Source organism: Physella acuta, unplaced genomic scaffold (assembly GCF_028476545.2).
Source record: "Physella acuta isolate Inbredline_101_S28 unplaced genomic scaffold, ASM2847654v3 ptg001016l, whole genome shotgun sequence".
NCBI lineage: Eukaryota > Metazoa > Mollusca > Gastropoda > Physidae > Physella > Physella acuta.
The window spans coordinates 112,546-132,184 of record NW_026732533.1 but is presented as its reverse complement, the minus strand read 5'-3'; the positions used below and the strand labels follow the sequence as shown (position 1 = coordinate 132,184).

Here is a 19,639-nt window from a genome sequence, read left to right as displayed (position 1 = left end):
TATATATATATATATATATATATATATATATATATATGTGTGCCCCACATATTTACATAGGCCTGAACATTTTAAATTATATATTAGATATACATGCATTATATATAGCAGCTTATGTTGAAAGTCATCTTAGTCGCCAAAAGGTTTGTTCTGGTCTTGTTTTGATCTCCCCCATTTGTTGCTGAATATGATTCTGGAATGTACTGACAACGCATTACGATTGAGCTTCTAGAAAAAGGACACGCTAGCAGAAAGCAGGCCAAAGTAGAATAAACTGGGCCAATGGGCAAGTCAAATGTAGGTTAGGGCTTACTCCTTACAAAATCTGGCAATGAGTTGCGACAGCCGAACACGATTCTTTAGGCTTGACAGGCTAACCTGATTGTACTGAAACATCTCGTAGACTGTCCTCAGTCTTGCCAAACTTAGGCCTAAATCTCGAACTAGCGCATCTTGGCGTTTCATCTGAATTGTCGGCAGGCTCTAGACTTTTTTTTTATGGTCAAATATGTTTTTCACGTCGGCCTAAGCATCCCGTTCATTTATCACCTGATCAGGGCGTCAATAGAATGAATAGATCGGGTGTCACCCACTTAAACAATTTTCGCCTTAGTATCACTACTCACTCTCTACTACTATTTTATAATTTTATCAAATCAAACATTGTTTTGAATGTAAATTTTCGATTTTGTGTCGACCACTAAACGGTGTCACCCATTCCCCGCCCCCCCCCCCCCCCCACCATGACGCTACTATATCTAATCTGTAGGCGATACCAAACGGGTCAGGTTTTTTTGAGGTCACTCGACGTCACAATACTGTGGAGGAGGGTGTTGGATTTTTGTGACCGTATTTAAAACAATAAGCAACAGAGATAACAATTTTGAAGGGGTTGGTTTCATTTGGAGGGGGCGGGAGTCTGACATTGTATGATGTTTAACTATCCGAGTGAGGTGGGAAAAAAAATCGTTCAAAAGGGCGTGACGTCATTGACATATATACCCCCTAAGCTGTAGGATATTGTAATTGGGCGTTGTGAAAAATATATAGCCTACACAAACATGACCGTCGGTTGCATTATACCTTACACCTACGAGCTGTGAGCTGACAGTAGTATTTAGATCTAGGTAGTTAAGACGGTAATTTATATATTGACTGTGAGCATCATCAGAGTTTCTTCCAGGCATCTCTTCGGGGGGGCAAAGCCCCCCCCCCGAAAATTTTTTACCGCCCCCCCGAACGGAATGAAATTTATATAATTTATATAGAAAATATATACTTTTAACAGTGTCCGCCCCCCCCCCCGAAGAAAGTTTACCGCCCCCCGAAAATTTCAAGTGCCCCCCCCCCCCCCCGGAGAAAAAAGTCTGGAAGAAACACTGAGCATCATTCCTATCGTGAGGTGTGTGTTTTTGTTTTAGTTTATTTATGTAATCAATAAGCATATAATCCGTTATAAAAAATCTGCTATTGTATTCACTGTTTAAAATCGAGGTCGGGGAGCCATTGTAGAACATCTGTGGGGAGAGGGGGGGGGGGGGTCCATTTAAAGAAAGGCCTAGCCTAATGATGTTTTAAATAGTTCAGTGAAGAAACTACTAGGCTTATACATGGCCGTTTTAGATCTACGCCTTGTTAAAATCGAATATCCCATTCCCGTAACATTGAAACAGCATTCTTGAAAAAAAAAATTGCTTCATTATTATATTTTAGCTAGGTCTATTTTCTTGATTGTTTGTAATATTAATGACTTGATATTTTCAGGTATAAGAATTGAATTGGTACTAGATCTACTATTTGACTGAACAATTTATTCTTAAAAATACAAATATAACAAACATCAAGTCCGTCAAGTGTAACATTACTGTCAAAGGTTACCAGTTCCTTTGCTTATTTTTCCCTGTACACCGCTTGTGTGTAAGGTCAAAAGTTTACTAAAGTAAATGGATGATCCATGACATTTCAGATTTTCAATGTTTCGCATCATGTAAGTTTAAAAAAAAATAGTTTGAAAATCTGGTGCTGTTGGATTTTTTTCTGATTAGCCACACAAGTTGATATTTTCTAGATCTAGATCTAGATTAGATCTTAGATTTGTAAATTAGAGCTGGTTTTCTATAATTTTATGTTTATGTTATCCAGAGTAGAAATCTCCATTCTGACTTTTTCAGACTTGTGTGTAGCAGACAGAAGTCTTTTTACTTTTACTTTTTTAAATTTTACTTTTACCTTTTTTTAGGCCTATGAATCAAATTCAAATAGATCTAGATCTAGATTCTACGTGACTTAAATTTCTAGATCTAGATCTAGAATCGTTTTAGAGCCTATTGATTAGTTAGGCCATTTTAGTTTTTAGGCTTAATAAATTAATTAGGCCCCAACAATTTAATAATTTATTAGGCCTATTAATAAAAATAATAAGGCCTATTGCTGTTAAGTAGGCCTACAACTACAATAAATAATAGGCAGATGCTAGCCGGAATAAGATATGCATGTGCAATGGATGGAGAGAAACTACGACTTGCCATCGCGGTGATGTTTTCTAATATAAATATGGTACTGCGCATGCGTTTACAACGGCAGAACCCTAACACCAGCCCTAAACCTATCCCTAATCCTAACCCTAGCCCTAATCCTAATTCTAACCCTAGCCATAGGGGGCACTGCGCAGAGCTATCTTTTGCCGATAAAGTGGAGACGTAGGGGAGAAAAATCTTCTTCCGAGTAGTCACTTCGTAAATAATAATATAATAATAAATATTAAATAGGCCTATTAGTTATTAAAACTTATTAGGGCCTCCTCTATAGGCCTACTATTTATTATTTTATTAGTTAGGTCACTAATAAAAATGAAATTTGATTAGTCAATGATTAGTTAGGCATACTTACTTAGATCTAGTACTTATTCATTAGGCCGAACAACTTAACACAAACTTTTAAATAAATATAGTCGATTTATAGTAGGCCTATATGTAAAATGTGTTTAACCCTTTGAATCCTTAGCTCTTGAACCTAAAATCCACATGCCCCTGAACACACACTCTCAATAGAAAAATAAAAACCTTGAATATAACTACAAGATTTATTTTATTATTTCAATTTACATTTGTACATGTTAGTTAGTTAATCCTTGTCACTCCCTGTGGAGTATAAGGCAGCAACAAATCTTCGCCATTCCACTCTGTCCTGGGCGAGCCACTTCAATTCATGCCAGGTCTTGCCAGTAGCCTGCACTTCTTCCATCTCTGTCCTCCATGTTCCCAGGGGGCTTCCTCTCTTTCATTATCCAGATTGAGTCCATTTTAGCGCTATGTGTGGGAGTCTTCTTCTGTTCTTGCGAAGGACATGACCCAGCCATCTCCATCTCATCATTCGTACTTCTGAGACAATATAGTTTAAGCCTGTCCTTCATCATATTTCCTTGTTCGGGATTTTGTCATTCCACTTTATCCTGAGAATACGAGGGATCTTCGCTCAAAGCCTCTATGACGGCTCTCTACTTTCTTGTTAAGTTTACATTTGTACATGAATTATTGCAAATATTTCATCTTAGTAATCCGGTTGTCCTTGTAGGTAGACCTTATAGACATAGGTAGATGTAGACATAAGTAGAATGCCGGTTTTGGAATTTTTTAAAAATTGTCAATACATCGTTAATTGAAAATGATAAACATAACCAAAAATTTGGTTCATAGGCGTAGCCATGACAGGAATTTACCACAAGTCAAACAATACAAGTTACATACTTTCCATTGCTATATGACCACAACATTTTAAATTTCTACTACAAATGATTTATACATAGGAGGAAATTAAACCTTTTATTTCTAATACATCATATAAAATTACAGTGATTATACAAAATGATTAATTAAAACTAGTTATAGTAAAAGTTCATTAACATGACCTTATAAATGTGTTAGATGGTAAAGTTGTAATCTTGTGCAAACTAGCTTTAGATGACTTGTAAACAACCATAACTTAATAATGTTAGTTACACTGTGTGGTAACATTTAATGGCCCGGATATGCTATCCTCACTTGTATGTATTTTTTATCCAACTTTCAGTAAAATATTTAATAAAAGCTTAATATATTTGTAAATAAAATTTGATAAATTAACTTTTTTCATCTTCCACTCAGGCATTTTATCACAGGGATGTATACCAAATGAAGTCGAAATGACCAAATCCTTTCATCTAAAGCAAACAGACCTTGTGATAAAGGCATGTTGACCTACTGATGTGTCATGGGTTATCAGATTTTGACCAGTTAACTCATCACTTGGACTTCTCCAGCACGTCTAAGGCCTGGCAGTTGCTAGTTTATCTTTAATTGAAACAAACGGCCATACACCAGTCTAGTTTCTACTCAGCCGTGCAGTGTGCTCTACTAAGCCGTGCAGTGTGTTCTGCCTGCCCGCCCCCTCTCTGTGTGCAATGGTTGTAAGGAGAAAAAATGACAAAAGACCAAAGTCTGGAGCCTGCGAACTTCATCCAACTACCCAGCCTGTCAGCTCCACATGCGTCCAAGAAAATGCCCAGGGAAGGAGAATTCATATGTGGATGGGGCGCTGCCTTTATCAACATTTGCGTCACTTTTCCTATTAACAAAGCAATATTTCGCCAGCAGTTGCATGGTATATCTGGCTTCGGTGCTGTCCATCAGTTGAAGAAAGATGGCATACGATTCTTGTACAGAGGGCTTCTGCCCCCTCTTCTACAGAAAACTTCATCCCTTTCAATTATGTTTGGGGGATATTACTGGTCTCAGGATTTCCTGCAAGAAAAATTCCCAGCCCTGGGGGTCAAGACAAACCACACAGTGGCAGCATTGGCTGCCGGAACTTTTGAGGCGGTGTTTACACCGTTTGAACGCATCCAGACTCTCATGCAGACGGCCAAGTACCACGACAAGTTCTCAAACACACTTGACGCGTTTAAAAGTTTGAAGAGCTACGGGCTGAGGGAGTACTACAGGGGCCTGTGTGTGATCCTGCTGAGGAATGGTCCCAGTAATGTTTCTTTCTTCCTGGGCAGGGAGTATCTGCAGACAGTTGGACCCACTCTTCTCACTGGCACGGAAAGGGTAAGCTTTTACTATGTTAACTTTTGACAATTTTATGGTAGAAATTTTCTTGTGTTGCCCACTTGTTTAACTAGCACTAACTGATAAATTTAAGATTTTACTATTATTATTCAAAAATGGAATGGAAAAAAAATCTAAATAAAGTAACATTTTTGGTGATGTTAAATTATCACACAACAAGTAATGTTGTGTTTCCTCTAAATATTATATGTTATCCTTTTTAATCAGTTGCAGCTATATTTCAGATCTACAAGAAAGCCATTATAAAAATTATTTTTTTGTTGACTATTTTCTTCCCACATATTTGAATTCTTCATTGTCCTTAATTTACAAGCTTAATTAATAAAAATACAATTTCTGACACAACAAGCAGGTTTTTTTCACCTTGGGATGTGGATGGGTCTTTTTACTATCCACACTATGCAATCACTTTTGCTTTCCTTTACTCATGTTATGGAAAGTAAGAGTGACTGGGCATAAAACTGACCTTACTATATGGTAGGGTAATTGAAACAAATAAACTCTACTTCATTTACCCCATATGCTAAAAAGCCTTAAAGGAAACGCTAATGTTGGCACCTTTTGTCTCTCGTCTCCAGATGGTGAAAGACTTTATATGTGGCGCCTGTCTAGGAGCAGTCATCAGCACAGTTTTCTTCCCTCTCAATGTCCTGAAAGCCAAAGCTCAGTGTAAGTTGGGCGGGGACTTCGATGGTGTCTGGAATCTATTCAAAGTTCTGCTAGCTGAGAGGAATGGAAGTATAAAGGCAATATTCAAAGGTGTGCATCTGAATTATATGCGCTCTTTTATATCATGGGGAATAATTAATGCATCCTATGAGTTTTTAATGACCTCGTTTTTTAAAGATCCACAAGGAGATTTAAAAAACAGATGAAAATCACAGTGTTTAGTGTTGAAATAGGTTTTTCCTGTCTGTAAATTTTGTAAGTTTTCATCAGCTGAGATATTGTTTCACCAATAGGATATGTTTTTGGTGTGAGCTGTTGTTTTGAACTGCTGCACAGTTGTAAATACACAGTATTGTAAATACCAGTTCTATATTGAACTGGATTGGATGATATCACAAAAGCTGTAGATTTTTATTTTAAGCGAGACTTGATCTTGAGTAAATTGTATTCAAGTTTTCTGCTGTGTTACATGTGTGTTGAGTTTTGTGTTTGATGAGTTCATGGTTTTCTATGTTTATTCAACTGCCAGTTTTCCCAAAGGGTAGAATTTGAATTGTGTCTGTCATTGTGAACAGTTGAGGCAGGTAACAATAAAAATAGGTGAAATTTGAAAGAATGTGAAAAAAATTGTAGACATGTCTATTTAAGATGTATTCTGTCAATGCATTTATAAATAATTCGTCTTTATCCACACCATTAATTATATAGCTATATATAAACATAAATAAATAAAATTATTTAAAAAGATGTAAGCCTCTAATTTAACAAATTTCAATTTATTGTAAGTCATGGTGTACTGTTTTGTTGATTATTTGTTATGAATTTTAAACCTTTTTTTAGTAAAGTGTTTTATATGTTTTGTTATGTCATCTGAGAATATTTTTGTTGATTTGTTCTTAGTTATGATGCATTAGAAGACGCAAGTAAATTTTATAATAGTACCTGGTACGTTCCAGGCCTGCTTAGATCAAGTGATTTTTATAAAGCTAGTTTATTAAGCCTTTGGGGTTTGTACTACGATTGTATGTTTATCTATGATTCTTTCATCTTCTATCAAATATTGTTCATAAAAGTGTCGCATTTACACACATCCTTCAATTCCCAGTGAACTTTAGATCCATTTAAAGAAAATAATGTTCTTATACATTTGTTCTTTATTGTTTTTGTCATCTTGAAAATTTTATTTATACGTTAATATTTTAAGGAAGGCTGCAAAATTTTGTTTATATTTTAAGGAAGGCTGCAAAATTTTGTTTATATTTTAAGGAAGGCTGCTAATGATAGAGTTAACTAGTCATCAAATGAAGTCTAAAATGATTGGGTTATACGTTGTCTGAATTACACAAAGATTTGCCGCATTATCTATTAGTCATGAAATATTAAGACAATCCAAAATGTTAAGAAATCTGTATGGTTTGTTCTTTTTATTCTTTGGCAAATGTTTTTTTGTTTTGTTTCTTGATTAAACAAAAAGATTTATCTTTAGTGAAACAGATAACAAAAATGTTAACTATACCAGTGCCTTTTAATTGACTAGTCTTATCAATAATTATAGTCTAATTAATCTTTAAACAAAAATTAATGTACACCTTTATCTATGTTGTCATTAAATTATTCTTTAATTTACACCTTGAATCTGGTCTAGTTGAAATATTTCAACATAAGATTGAAGGATTCCTTTTTTATAGGTGTTGAGTTTAAGATTTTATCTAAAATGTGCTTATTATAATAGTAATAATTTTGTTTAACTAGGGTAATTTTGATAGTAGTTTAATGATGAGGTTGATAGTTGTTTTATTATAGTTTATTTCTACACAGATTTCATTTTACTTTACTCCCTCCCTCCCTTGTAAATGTTTTAATACAATTGTAAAGAACCAGAAGTTGTTACCATAGCAACGTAATGTTTGTACCTAGCACAAAGTACAACACATCAAACAGGTTGTGGTTGTTTTAATACCACATTTTAGCTCTTGTTAACTTTGCTTAAAACTTTTTTGTTTTAAATTATGATTGCATCTTGTACAACTTTAAAAATTAAGTATTAATTTATCAGTGGGAATATGAAGTTATTATTTTAAACAGATTGTAAACTGATTTTAATTTATCACCTCTTTGACTTGCAGTGAGTTTTTATTGGCAGTTTTTTTTTTTTACTAAACATTTTAAAATGTCATTGCGTGAATAGATTTATTATTTTTGTTTTGGCGAAACTAAAACTTTGTTCGATTTAAAAGTTTGAGCAGTAGTATTTGTTTCTTTCACATTTAGTCATTCACAAAACCATCTGTTTGAATAAATTATTTTTAAAAATTAGTTTGAACTAACTTTGGTAAACTAGTGTAATTGTACATTCATAGTAAATTATTGAATTCCAACAACGGAGTCATCTTTAGGTCCTTGTATTCTAAGATTGTTTCAGAAATGTCTTGTTGGTACCATTCTGATATTTGATTTGTTGCTTGAGTGTTATTTTTTATTTAACTTTAAGATTGTTGTTTACTATATATACTTAGAATAAAACAATTATTTACCTTAAAATTCTTGATTTTCATTTTTTTTAATTAGAGTATTGCAAATTTTGGTCCACTTTACTTAGTAAATCTAAATGAATTTTTTCTTCTTGGCTAAAGTAGACCCCCCCCCCTCCCCAATTCCAACATTTTCATCCACGTTCAGAAGTAGCAAGTTTGTGTGACTTGACTGTAGCAGAAATAACTTCATGCAAAATCTTGTGACTTGAAATAATTTTTATTACCAAACAATTTGAAATGGGAACCATGGTTACCGCATAATGAAGCATCCATTTTCAGCTTCCTTAATATCATCACATTCATTTGTATCATGAAAACATTTCGCAATTTTTAAAATCTATACACGTCATAAAATATTACATATAAATATACTTGTTTATTAAAACCATTGTATTAGTGACTGATCATGGGCAGACCAACATGAAGGCAGAACATACAAATATATTAACATTATTGTGCAACTTAAGATGTTTAACAATATTGTGTACTAGTATTATATTTTAACAATTTGTGTAACTGTTAAAATATTTTTACCAAATTGTGAAACTTAAAATATTTTAACAATATTGTCAACAACAAAAATTAGCTGAAATCAAGATCATTTGGAAAAATTTAAATTTTGAACATTCATAAAATAAAACTTGCAAGTTCAAGTTTTATGCATCAGGTGAAAAAACTGTGGTTATTACAAACATGGTAAAGCCCACCATAAAATTTTTCTAACCCTTGGCGTTGATTTACCCATAATAGAAGATTGATCATCACTGCTTTCAAACAACCTCAATAAAAACAACAGGAAAAAAAATCCTTAAAGGTAACCAATATGGTTTTCATACATAAATTAAGAATGAATGCCACCTGGATAGCACACTGCATCCACTGTAAGTGGATACCACAACATCTACATTTTCACAGAATACACCAAGGTACAAAAACCTCACATCATTCCCAACAGCTCCCACACACTATCTTCAGATGTCAAAATTTTACAGGAATATAATTTTTTTTAAATATTTTTTTTACCCTATAAAAATCAGAGTGAAAAATATTCTAGAGTTGAACCATTCAAATATTGTACAGAAAGGTGTGCCAAACATCAAAAACAGTCAACAACTGCAATCTATCTAACCCAAACAAAACTTAATCAACAACTGTGATTCTATTTAACCCTAACATCATAAACAGTCAACAACTGAGATACATTTAACCCTAAAATAAACTTTATCCCAAATAAAACACTGTCAACAACTGCGATCTATTTAACCTAACCGATGTTGAGAGCTGGACTGAGAGTAAAAGGTCAATGTGTAATAGCAGTGTGAGATCAGACATATCCAACACAAAATTTAGCCTGAGCATTTGTTTAAAAGATTTGATTTAAACGGATATTTTAAATTTCAAATAAAAAGCCGAAAGATTCTAAACATTTTTATTTTATGTAAGATTTACTGCACTGCAGTAACGAAAATATTTAAATCAATATGAAAAACTTAACAACACAGCCTTATTGAATTGTTTTGGTAGATGCTAATACACTAGCACACATAAGACTTGTTAACACACTAACACACTTGTGATGCTAATACACTAATACATGCAAGCAACAGCATTCACTAATAACTTCCACCTAATGTTTTAAAGCATGTTCAATGTGTTTCAACAAAATGGTAGTTTTTTTTAAAAAATACACCATCTAACATAATTAATTATCTATAGAATAAAAAATAGTTTAGAAAATGAAACGGCCAAGAAAGTTTGATAATATAATGTAGAAAATGTTCTGGCAACTTCAACTTTATGAATTCATGTTTCCTGGCACCTTAAAATAATGACATTTATTCATAATACACAATACAGTGGTGTCTTGAAGTATTAACTGTAAAAAAATTCTGGATCCTATTTGTTTTTCACTTTACTTTTACAAATAATTTTATAGTACAGAATGAATCAAATAGTATAAAATTAAATATTTTTCTAATGTATGAAAAAACATAAATGAAAATTTGTATATTTGTTCATGGCTTATTGCATTAAACATTATTATGAGAAAAAGTAAATTGATTCTGTGTTAAATAAACATTGAATACATTTTTATATATGTTAAAAAATATTTTTTTAAATTGTAGAAAAATTTAATATTTTCTGTTAAAAACCAAATGTCGTCTGTGTTAAAAAAAATAGCTGTCTCTAAAATGTTTTTTTTTTTACTTTCCAAACATGAAAGAATTAACTGTCATTTAGCCTCTAGTCTTGTTTTAATTTAAAAGCGAAACATTTTTAACGCAGACAAGTATTTCATTTAATTCTATCAACTGAACTATAAGTTACCACAGTCTTATTCATCAGATAAGCACCTCACAGACCCACGTTTGATTCCTCACACCACCCTCAATATTCCGTGACCTACTACTATCTTTGGATAATTGTAGCATAAACATCAGTTCTGAGCATATGATCACATATTAATAAATATTATGCCATACTATGGATACATATCAAGATTAGCTTTACTAGAAAACAAAACATTTGAAAAAAAGTTATGGTTTTAACAATTAAAAACAAATGTGTACAAAGTTTGAGAGTAATTGTTAGCATTTTACGTACGCAACCAATGTCTGAGTTTAAAAATGAAGCCATCACAGTTTAACTAACTCTCAATACGACAATGTAAACAAAATAAATGTTGGACAATCACCCTGCACACACCCAACAAAAATCAAATTGACCAAAGATAATGGAACATTTTTTTCAATGGAACATCTTTTCAATCTAAACATTGTTTTTCCAAGCTGAAACTGAAATAAAAAGTAATTCAACATGTTTTGGTTAATTAAAAGAACTTCTAAAATGTTTTGTGAAAACATAGCACTATTCAAAAATGTTTTGAGAAAACAGAGCACTATTAAAAAATGTTTTTAAAAAAAACAGAACACTGTTAAAAACCTGAATGGGAACAAAGAAAAGACGAGGAACAAAATGGATTTAAAAGGCAATGACAATAATCAAATCAAACACCCAGTGTCAAAGATCAGAAAGCAGGCAAAAGCAACCATCTCAATTGATTTCACAACAGTAGTACAAGTATAAGAACATTTCTTTAGGAATGTTAAAGCACTGAGAAAAATAAACATTCAAAAATGTAAATTTGGATACCACAATGAAGGTGCCCTACTGGAGTAGACATGACCACATGAAAAGATACCACAATGAAGGTGCCCTACTGGAGTAGACATGACCACATGAAAAGAGTAATCACATACAATATTCATTACAAGGTAAACAAGCAAATGATGCCCCAAAGGAAAAACTACCAAATAGATTTATTTCAATACTTATAGGTTTTGAAAAAGAAGACGGGTCTATATCTATCTATATTATATATGTATGTATGTATATATATATATATATATATATATATATATATACACATACAAACATACATACGGACAGAGATATAGAATTGATATATTGATCAACAAAAGAATTTCTACATTGAGAGTCTGCATATAAACCTTAACAGCTTATCGAAGTTAAATTGATTTATGATCGTACATTTTCATGCAGACTCATTTTTAAACTATCGGTAAAGAAATTTTATAGAAATAAAAACATTTTCCCATCAACAATATATTTTTTTTTCAAAAGCTCTAAGATACATTCTTTTTAAAGCTTATACAGATGAAAGAAGTACTCAGGTAAAAATATAACTCCCACATAAAATAAGTGTTTACCCACATAAAATTAACCTTTAAACCCCCAGAAATATCATAACATGCTTATTGTATGTGAAAAGGTCAAGGCCATGAGAAAAGTACACAATAGAATCTCTGTCTCACCCAGGAAATAAAAACCCATTTAAATGGAGCTGACACACTACCCAAGCGCACACTAAACAGGAATGACTTTCAAAATTTGCTGACAAAATGTTCTCAATCATACACTAAAGAGGAATGACTTCAAAGAAAGAAAAAATCTTTGGTCCCAGCTACTACAATGAGGACAATTTTAATAGGACATCGATTAAAGGATAAGCTTGCAATAGGACATTTTTTTAAAGGATAAGCTTCTAATGGACATTTTAGGAAGGATACATTTTTTTTTAAACAGGACGATGAAAAGAAACGACAGTGTGTGTAAGGCAGCTTAAAGGTCTGAGTTATCAAACAATAAATGACTAGTCATTTGGTGATAAAAACACACAATTTAACAACATGAAAAAAAAAATTAGCATCCGTTTGATTTGAGCAATCAGGATTACTGAAGTCGGTACATAAACAAATCACCTACAAATACCTACAGACTAAATTCAAACAAAGAATGCACCTAGTTTTAGTTGGTTTTTTTTTTTAAATTTTTTCTTGTAAATTATTTCTTTAACATGGTCAGTAGATTAGCATGATGTTAAACTATCAGACAATAACTTGGGTACTTGACCAGTTCTTAGATTTTAGTTTTTAATGTAGTTATAGTAAAAGATGCATAATTTTTTTCACATTTTTGGTAGTTATCAAACTATTTTTAATCATAAATTTTTAATCGTATCAACAACAAACAAGTTGCACATTACATGAACTGCATGTAAATTAAGCTACAGAATTATTTTTTAAAATAATCTTTTCTTAAATAAATAAAACACATCGCCTCTTACACCAAAAATTAAATATGATAATTTTTATCAAACAATTTTTTTTTTTTACGTAACAATAAATTAGATCCAAGAGATCAGCAAATGTTTCTCCAATTGAATTGTTCCATACAATATTTACAGTGTTATTTTTTCAGTTGTCCCTCTCACACTTGCTTACTTTATCTACCATTAGAGTTGCATCCCTTTCTTGGCATTCACACATAAACAGAACCACCATCTCTATCTATTTTATCATTCACACACTAGGCAGATAGTGTCAGGACTGTACCATCTCTATCTGTCCTATCATTCACACACTAGGCAGATAGTGTCAGGACTGTACCATCTCTATCTGTCTCACCATTCACACACTAGGCAGATAGTGTCAGGACTGTACCATCTCTATCTATTTTATCATTCACACACTAGGCAGATAATGTCAGGACTGTACCATCTCTATCTGTCTTACCATTCACACACTAGGCAGATAGTGTCAGGACTGTACCATCTCTATCTGTCCTATCATTCACACACTAGGCAGATAGTGTCAGGACTGTACCATCTCTATCTGTCTTACCATTCACACACTAGGCAGATAGTGTCAGGACTGTACCATCTCTATCTGTCATATCATTCACACACTAGGCAGATAGTGTCAGGACTGTACCATCTCTATCTGTCTGTATTTTTTCCTCATGTTGGACACAGGGTCCTTGAACAGCATGGTGTCCAGCCTGACCACCGAGTGAAGCAGGGGCAGGTAACCAAAATGTTCAACAAATTCTGTAAAACAGTCCTGGCGTTGCTGGAAGCGGAGTTGGTCAATTTGCTGAGACTTGCTGGACATTTGAGACTCTTTGTACTGCTTGCGTTGGGTCACCTGAGGAAGGAGGGAGGGGGGGGGGGGGAGGGGTGGCAAATTCAAATTTTATGTACAAAATATGAAACTAGTTCTAAAAAATATGAAAGTATAAAAATTGTATTTGTATGGAAAATATTTTAGAACACTTTAGCTTTGATTTTTTTCTTCAAATTTTCAATTCCTCCCTTAAAATACATACTACTGCTTTCAGAAAGTTGAAAGACAGACCATTACCTTGATGGGGGACTGGCGTGTTGGGAGTGGGGGGATGAGGAAGTTGATAGACAGACCATTACCTTGATGGCAGAAGTTGAATGACCATTACCTTGATGGGGGACTGGCGTGTTGGGAGTGTGGGGACTGGATGAGGAAGTTGAATGACCATTACCTTGATGGGGGAAGTTAAATGACCATTACCTTGATGGGGGAATTTAAATGACCCTTACCTTGATGGGGGAAGTTAAATGACCTTTACCTTGATGGGGGAAGTTAAATAACCTTTACCTTGATGGGGGAAGTTAAATGACCTTTACCTTGATGGGGAAGTTAAATGACCATTACCTTGATGGGGGACTAGATGAGGAAGTTAAATGACCTTTACCTTGATGGGGGACTGGCATGTTGGGAGTGGGGGGACTGGATAGGGAAGTTAAATAACCTTTACCTTGATGGGGGAAGTTAAATGACCATTACCTTGATGGGGGAATTTAAATGACCATTACCTTGATGGGGGAAGTTAAATGACCTTTACCTTGATGGGGGACTAGATGAGGAAGTTAAATGACCATTACCTTGATGGGGGACTAGATGAAGAAGTTAAATGACCTTTACCTTGATGGGGGAAGTTAAATGACCTTTACCTTGATGGGGGACTAGATGAGGAAGTTAAATGACCTTTACCTTGATGGGGGAAGTTAAATGACCTTTACCTTGATGGGGGACTAGATGGGGAAGTTAAATGACCTTTACCTTGATGGGGGAAGTTAAATTACCTTGATGGGGGAAGTTAAATGACCATTACCTTGATGGGGGAAGTTAAATGACCATTACCTTGATGGGGGAAGTTAAATGACCTTTACCTTGATGGGGGAAGTTAAATGACCTTTACCTTGATGGCGGACTGGCGTGTTGCGTGAGAGACCAGGAAGTTCATCAAGATGTCCTCACAGTTGTTGCACTCCTCCACCTTGGCTAGCAGCATGGGACTCAGCTGATTGGTGTACAGGTAGTTGTAGTACCTGTGTCGTCAAACAGGTGAAAATCAACTTGCAAAGTTATCACAACATAAGAAATTGAAAATAGCCAATCAAGAGGTTATATTATCTATCAAATAGATAATAGATAAAAAAAAATTAAGGATTTTTCAAAATGATAACATTAATTATTTGTGCATTGCAAAATAATTAGGTTAATTAATTCCAAATTCTCATCAGTATATATATATATATATATATATATATATATATATATATATATATATATATATATATATATATATACATATATATATGATAAGACGTAAGTAGCCTGAAGCTGACCATACCTGTGGTAGACAGCAGCAGATGTGAGCACCATGCTGTACTCATTGGTCCAGCGTGAGCTATACCTCCACTTGCCGTACGACTCGTCCCAGTAGTGTGTCCTGGATGGGTAGCCAACTATTCTGTCAGGGAATTCTTTCCACACCCCAAACGCAAAGTCAATCTACAGAGGAAAAAAACAGCAGGTTTTTTTTTATTAACAGTTGGGATGACAAACATGAACACAGTTGTATGGCAAGAAATGTTTTTATGATTGTAACCAGCAGGCTGGCTACAGGATAGTTGTAGTAGATTTTTGTGAAATAGTTAGCTCAGAACCAAAATAATGTCTGGAGGCGAAAAACTGTTTTCTTTTAATTTCTCTTCTAGCAGCTACTAAAGTAAAGTTATCAGTTCTAATTACAAACAAATATAAAGTCATATGTTGTCTGAATGTCCAAAATATAAAGTCATATGTTGGCTGAATGTCCAAAATATAAAATCATATATTGGCTGAATGTCCAAAATATAAAGTCATCTTTTGTCTGAATGTCCAAAATATAAAGTCATATGTTGACTGGATGTCCAAAATATAAAGTCATGTTGTCTGAATGTCCAAAATATAAAGTCATGTTGTCTGAATGTCCAAAATATAAAGTCATATGTTGCCTAATGTCCATTACCTCATCAGTGGTCAGCAAAACATCCTCGTCCAGGTTAAACACAGCGTCAGTTTCTATCTCCTTATAAGGGTAAAACCTGGCATTGATTGACTGGGGAAGAAAGAATATTCATTTAAAACCAGCTTTGGTTAAAGTAATTTAAACGTTGTTTTGACCCTGTGTTTCCTACTTTTAAAGCACCTCCCCTCTACCAAGACTTAATACTTAATAATAGTTCTATACTTGAAGTACAGTTCAAGGCACATACATAGCCAACCCAGTGAGAGTTCCATAGACAAATCCAACCCACAAATTTGTAGTAGTAAGGTCCTGAGGCAACCCTTTTGTTGATTCATAAAGCCAACCCAGTAGTAGGTTACATTTAGGGGGGGGGGGGGGGGGGGGGGGGAAGATGACAAACAAGTTACTGTCAACTCCACACCGAATTATATAGAGAGGGGGAGATGTAGAGAGCGAGGGGGGGGGGGGAGAGGGAGAAAGAAGATATGAAAATTAGTTGTCAAGAGGTAGAGAAGTGGAGAAAATATTTTTTTAGGCTCGATCTGGCAATTGAGCATGGATAAAAAGCTACATTTACTGGGTTATTTCCCCTGCCCCAACTTCAGCCAATGGCCTGCCTGCCTGCATGCAACAAGATAAGAGAACTCTGAAGAGCATTGCTGGTTGGGTCACGATGACACGGATGATGACCTCAAGTGTTATCCACTGTTACAGTAGGTCAGATTTCATCATAACAAGGGCATTCAGCTAGTTAGGTCAGCTTTCTCCAGAGCAACACTGACACAGGTCAACCTTTACACTAGTCAACATTTTAGGTCAACTTTTACATGAGTCAACACTGACACTAGTCAACCTTTCCACTAGTCAATATTTTAGGTCAACTTTTACATGAGTCAACACTGACACTAGTCAATATTTTAGGTCAACTTTTACTAGCCCACAAGTCAACATTGATACTAGCCCTCTAGTCAACACTGACATGAGTTAACATTTACACGAGTCAACATTTCCCCAAGTCAACAGTTTATTGACCAACATACCCTAGTCAATAATAGTCTTAGTATCATTAAATTAGTTCTGCGCATTGGTCAACTAATGAAACATTTTGAACACACTGGAATTATAGAACCCCATGAGATAGAGATCCCTGACGAAGGTAAATTTGTCATTGAGTACCAAGATGTGACAGGAGGTAAACTGACATTACTGTGATATTACAGGTAAACTGACATTACTATGATCTGACAGGTAAACTGACATTCTCATGATGTGACAGGTAAACTGACACGACCATGATGTCACAGGTAAGCTGACAATTACCTTGATGTCCCTGGTTTTCACCCTGACAGGTATACCCAAATCTGTCGGCCACTTGTGGGAGGGGGGAGGCGCCACGTCACAGTGCCACAAGACAATCACCTGGATCCAAGAAAAAACAAAGGTATCACATCATAACACAATCATTTCTATGTTAATCAGAGGTGTATCCGATGTTAGTGTATCACTTCATGACACAATCATTGCTACGTTAATCAGAGGTGTATCAGATGTTTGCGTATTACATCATGTCGGTGTATCACTTCATGACACAATCATTTCTATCTAAATCAGTTGTATCAGATGTAAACAAGACTTAACACAAAGACAACAGTAAATGTATTAAACTTTACAAGACTGGGTATGTTGCGTTCATGTCTGAATTAACCCATTTACTTTTTACACTGATTTCTGTTAAGTCCACATACCATCTACAATAAATTTTGTGACAAATATTTGAAATTTAGATCCAGTCAACTATAACCCCAACAGACATTTAAAAAATTTAGACAGGGTATACCATAAGCCATGAAATCTATTTACTCAAACATTAAATTTTTTTTTGAATGGTTTTCTATTTCTATACGACATTAAACACACGTAACAAGCACAAGTGAAATAAATAAATGTCTCAGGTTTGATACAGTAAACAGACTTATACACTGAGACCAAGATAGCAAACCCATCACATGAAAGGTTAAAGTTCAAACAATCTAGCTCTATAAAAAAAACAATATCAAAGCTTATGTAAATACATCATGAGGAGACGACAAAAAAACTGAGTAGAATCATTATCAAAATGCTGAAAAGTAAATTGAATTTTTTTAATAGAAATAATTACCCCCCTTATTAAGCTTGCGGAGTAGAGACAAGGGCAGAGAACACAAATTAACTTTAATTCTTTAGATATTTCTGTACTGTTGATTTAGGGGTGTTAGGACGGTTATGGAGTTAACCAACAATCCAGAGCTTCAATCAATGGGGAGTTAACCAACAATCCAGAGCTTCAATCAATGGGGGAGATAATCACATAGCAAATCAACAAAATCAATGTGGTAATGTGTATTAGTTGTATTAATGTCGATACGTTCACATCACTAATGTATAAACACAACATCAGCCTCAACATTTCATGCAAGGTAAATATACAAGTTAAAAATGTTTAACTATAAATAAACCAGCTTAATACATTATTCACACCATATTTTATTTACAACTCTCTTTTATTAACTAGGCCACTTGCTTAAAAAATTAAGTGTATCCATGTTTTAAAATTTTCCCATTAACCAACATGCATTTATGTTCCATCTTTTGAATAACAACATCTGCTTACATCTATATTCTTAACCAAGTTTCAAAAGCCAATCCATGTTTAAAATTCTGCCCTGGCCAACTTGCATTTATGGCCAAAGGCTGCTAAGTGCGTAGGTGACACCCAGCTGTGAGCTGGACAGGTGTTAAAAGCTGTCCATGTTTCGGCTCAATTATTTAACCAGATTTTTGTCAAATAATCAAAGCTGTGTAGCCTGCATTTGCAGTTGCACAGCTTTAGAAAGATACATGCACAGACAGGGGTGGGGGTGGAGATTTCATACATTATACAGGGATGGGGTGTAAGTTTCATACATTATACAGGGATGGGGTGGAAGTTTCATACATTATACAGGGATGGGGTGGAAGCCTCATACATCATACAGGAGTTGGGTGGAGGTTTCAAATGGCCCCAGGAAAAAAAAAGAGAAAGTGGCCATATGTGACTTTAATTTTCAAATATTACGGCACCATTCCTGGCGGCCCATGGGGATAATTCCAGATGTGCTAACGGCCCACTCCACCAGATGTGTTAGCGGCCCACTCCACCAGATGTGTTAGCGGCCCACTCCACCATTGTCCACAGACTACAAACTTAAAACTGTTATCTCTATACCCAGCTAGTCAAGTGTATTTAGCTACAGCTATATAACTCTTTACAGCTACACTCAGTATTATAGAGGCTATATCTTATTATCACTTGCAGGAAAATTTAGATAAAAAAAAATTAGAATCTAAATAAAAAAATTAAGTGGTAATTAAATTAATAAGTGTTAGTGGTATTTTTAAAAAGATGAATAAAGTATTGAGTTGGTTACAATTTTATTAAATTTGAAAAACGTCAGTCATTATTTCAGCTTAGCAAGGCTGGAGGATAGTGTTAAAATTGAAAAGATGAATGGCTGTAAACGTGTCTAACAGCCCAATCAATAGCTCAGGGCTTTTAACTACCAAATTATTGATCTGACTCAACAAAAATCACTCAAAAGTTTGTGAGTTTTATGTCTG

General features: G+C 34.4%; 2 protein-coding genes across 3 annotated transcripts in view; one reads left to right on the top strand and one right to left on the bottom strand.

The window, feature by feature from the left end:
* Nucleotides 1–355: 355 nt before the first annotated feature.
* On the top strand, nucleotides 356–8,312 carry LOC131954632 (mitochondrial nicotinamide adenine dinucleotide transporter SLC25A51-like). 2 transcript variants are annotated; one of them, XM_059318412.1, is made up of 4 exons: nucleotides 356–384; nucleotides 1,846–1,987; nucleotides 4,143–5,087; nucleotides 5,687–8,312. In XM_059318412.1, the coding sequence occupies exons 3-4, from the start codon at nucleotides 4,458–4,460 to the stop codon at nucleotides 5,981–5,983; spliced, it is 927 nt and encodes a 308-aa protein (XP_059174395.1). In that variant the 5' UTR covers nucleotides 356–384; nucleotides 1,846–1,987; nucleotides 4,143–4,457; the 3' UTR covers nucleotides 5,984–8,312. The 2 variants fall into 2 exon arrangements, with proteins under 2 accessions (XP_059174395.1, XP_059174396.1); XM_059318413.1 differs by having other exon boundaries at nucleotides 363–384; nucleotides 1,874–1,987.
* A 3,211-nt stretch (nucleotides 8,313–11,523) lies between these two features.
* Nucleotides 11,524–19,639, bottom strand: part of LOC131954615 (exostosin-1a) — a 76,093-nt gene continuing 67,977 nt past the window's right edge. The window contains exons 6-10 of the mRNA XM_059318392.1: nucleotides 17,324–17,422; nucleotides 16,004–16,093; nucleotides 15,344–15,504; nucleotides 14,909–15,038; nucleotides 11,524–13,818 (exon numbers count right to left, since the gene is read on the bottom strand). Coding sequence (XP_059174375.1) covers nucleotides 13,594–13,818; nucleotides 14,909–15,038; nucleotides 15,344–15,504; nucleotides 16,004–16,093; nucleotides 17,324–17,422 — 705 coding nt within the window. The 3' untranslated portion in view covers nucleotides 11,524–13,593. The remainder of the gene's footprint in view (nucleotides 13,819–14,908; nucleotides 15,039–15,343; nucleotides 15,505–16,003; nucleotides 16,094–17,323; nucleotides 17,423–19,639) is intronic.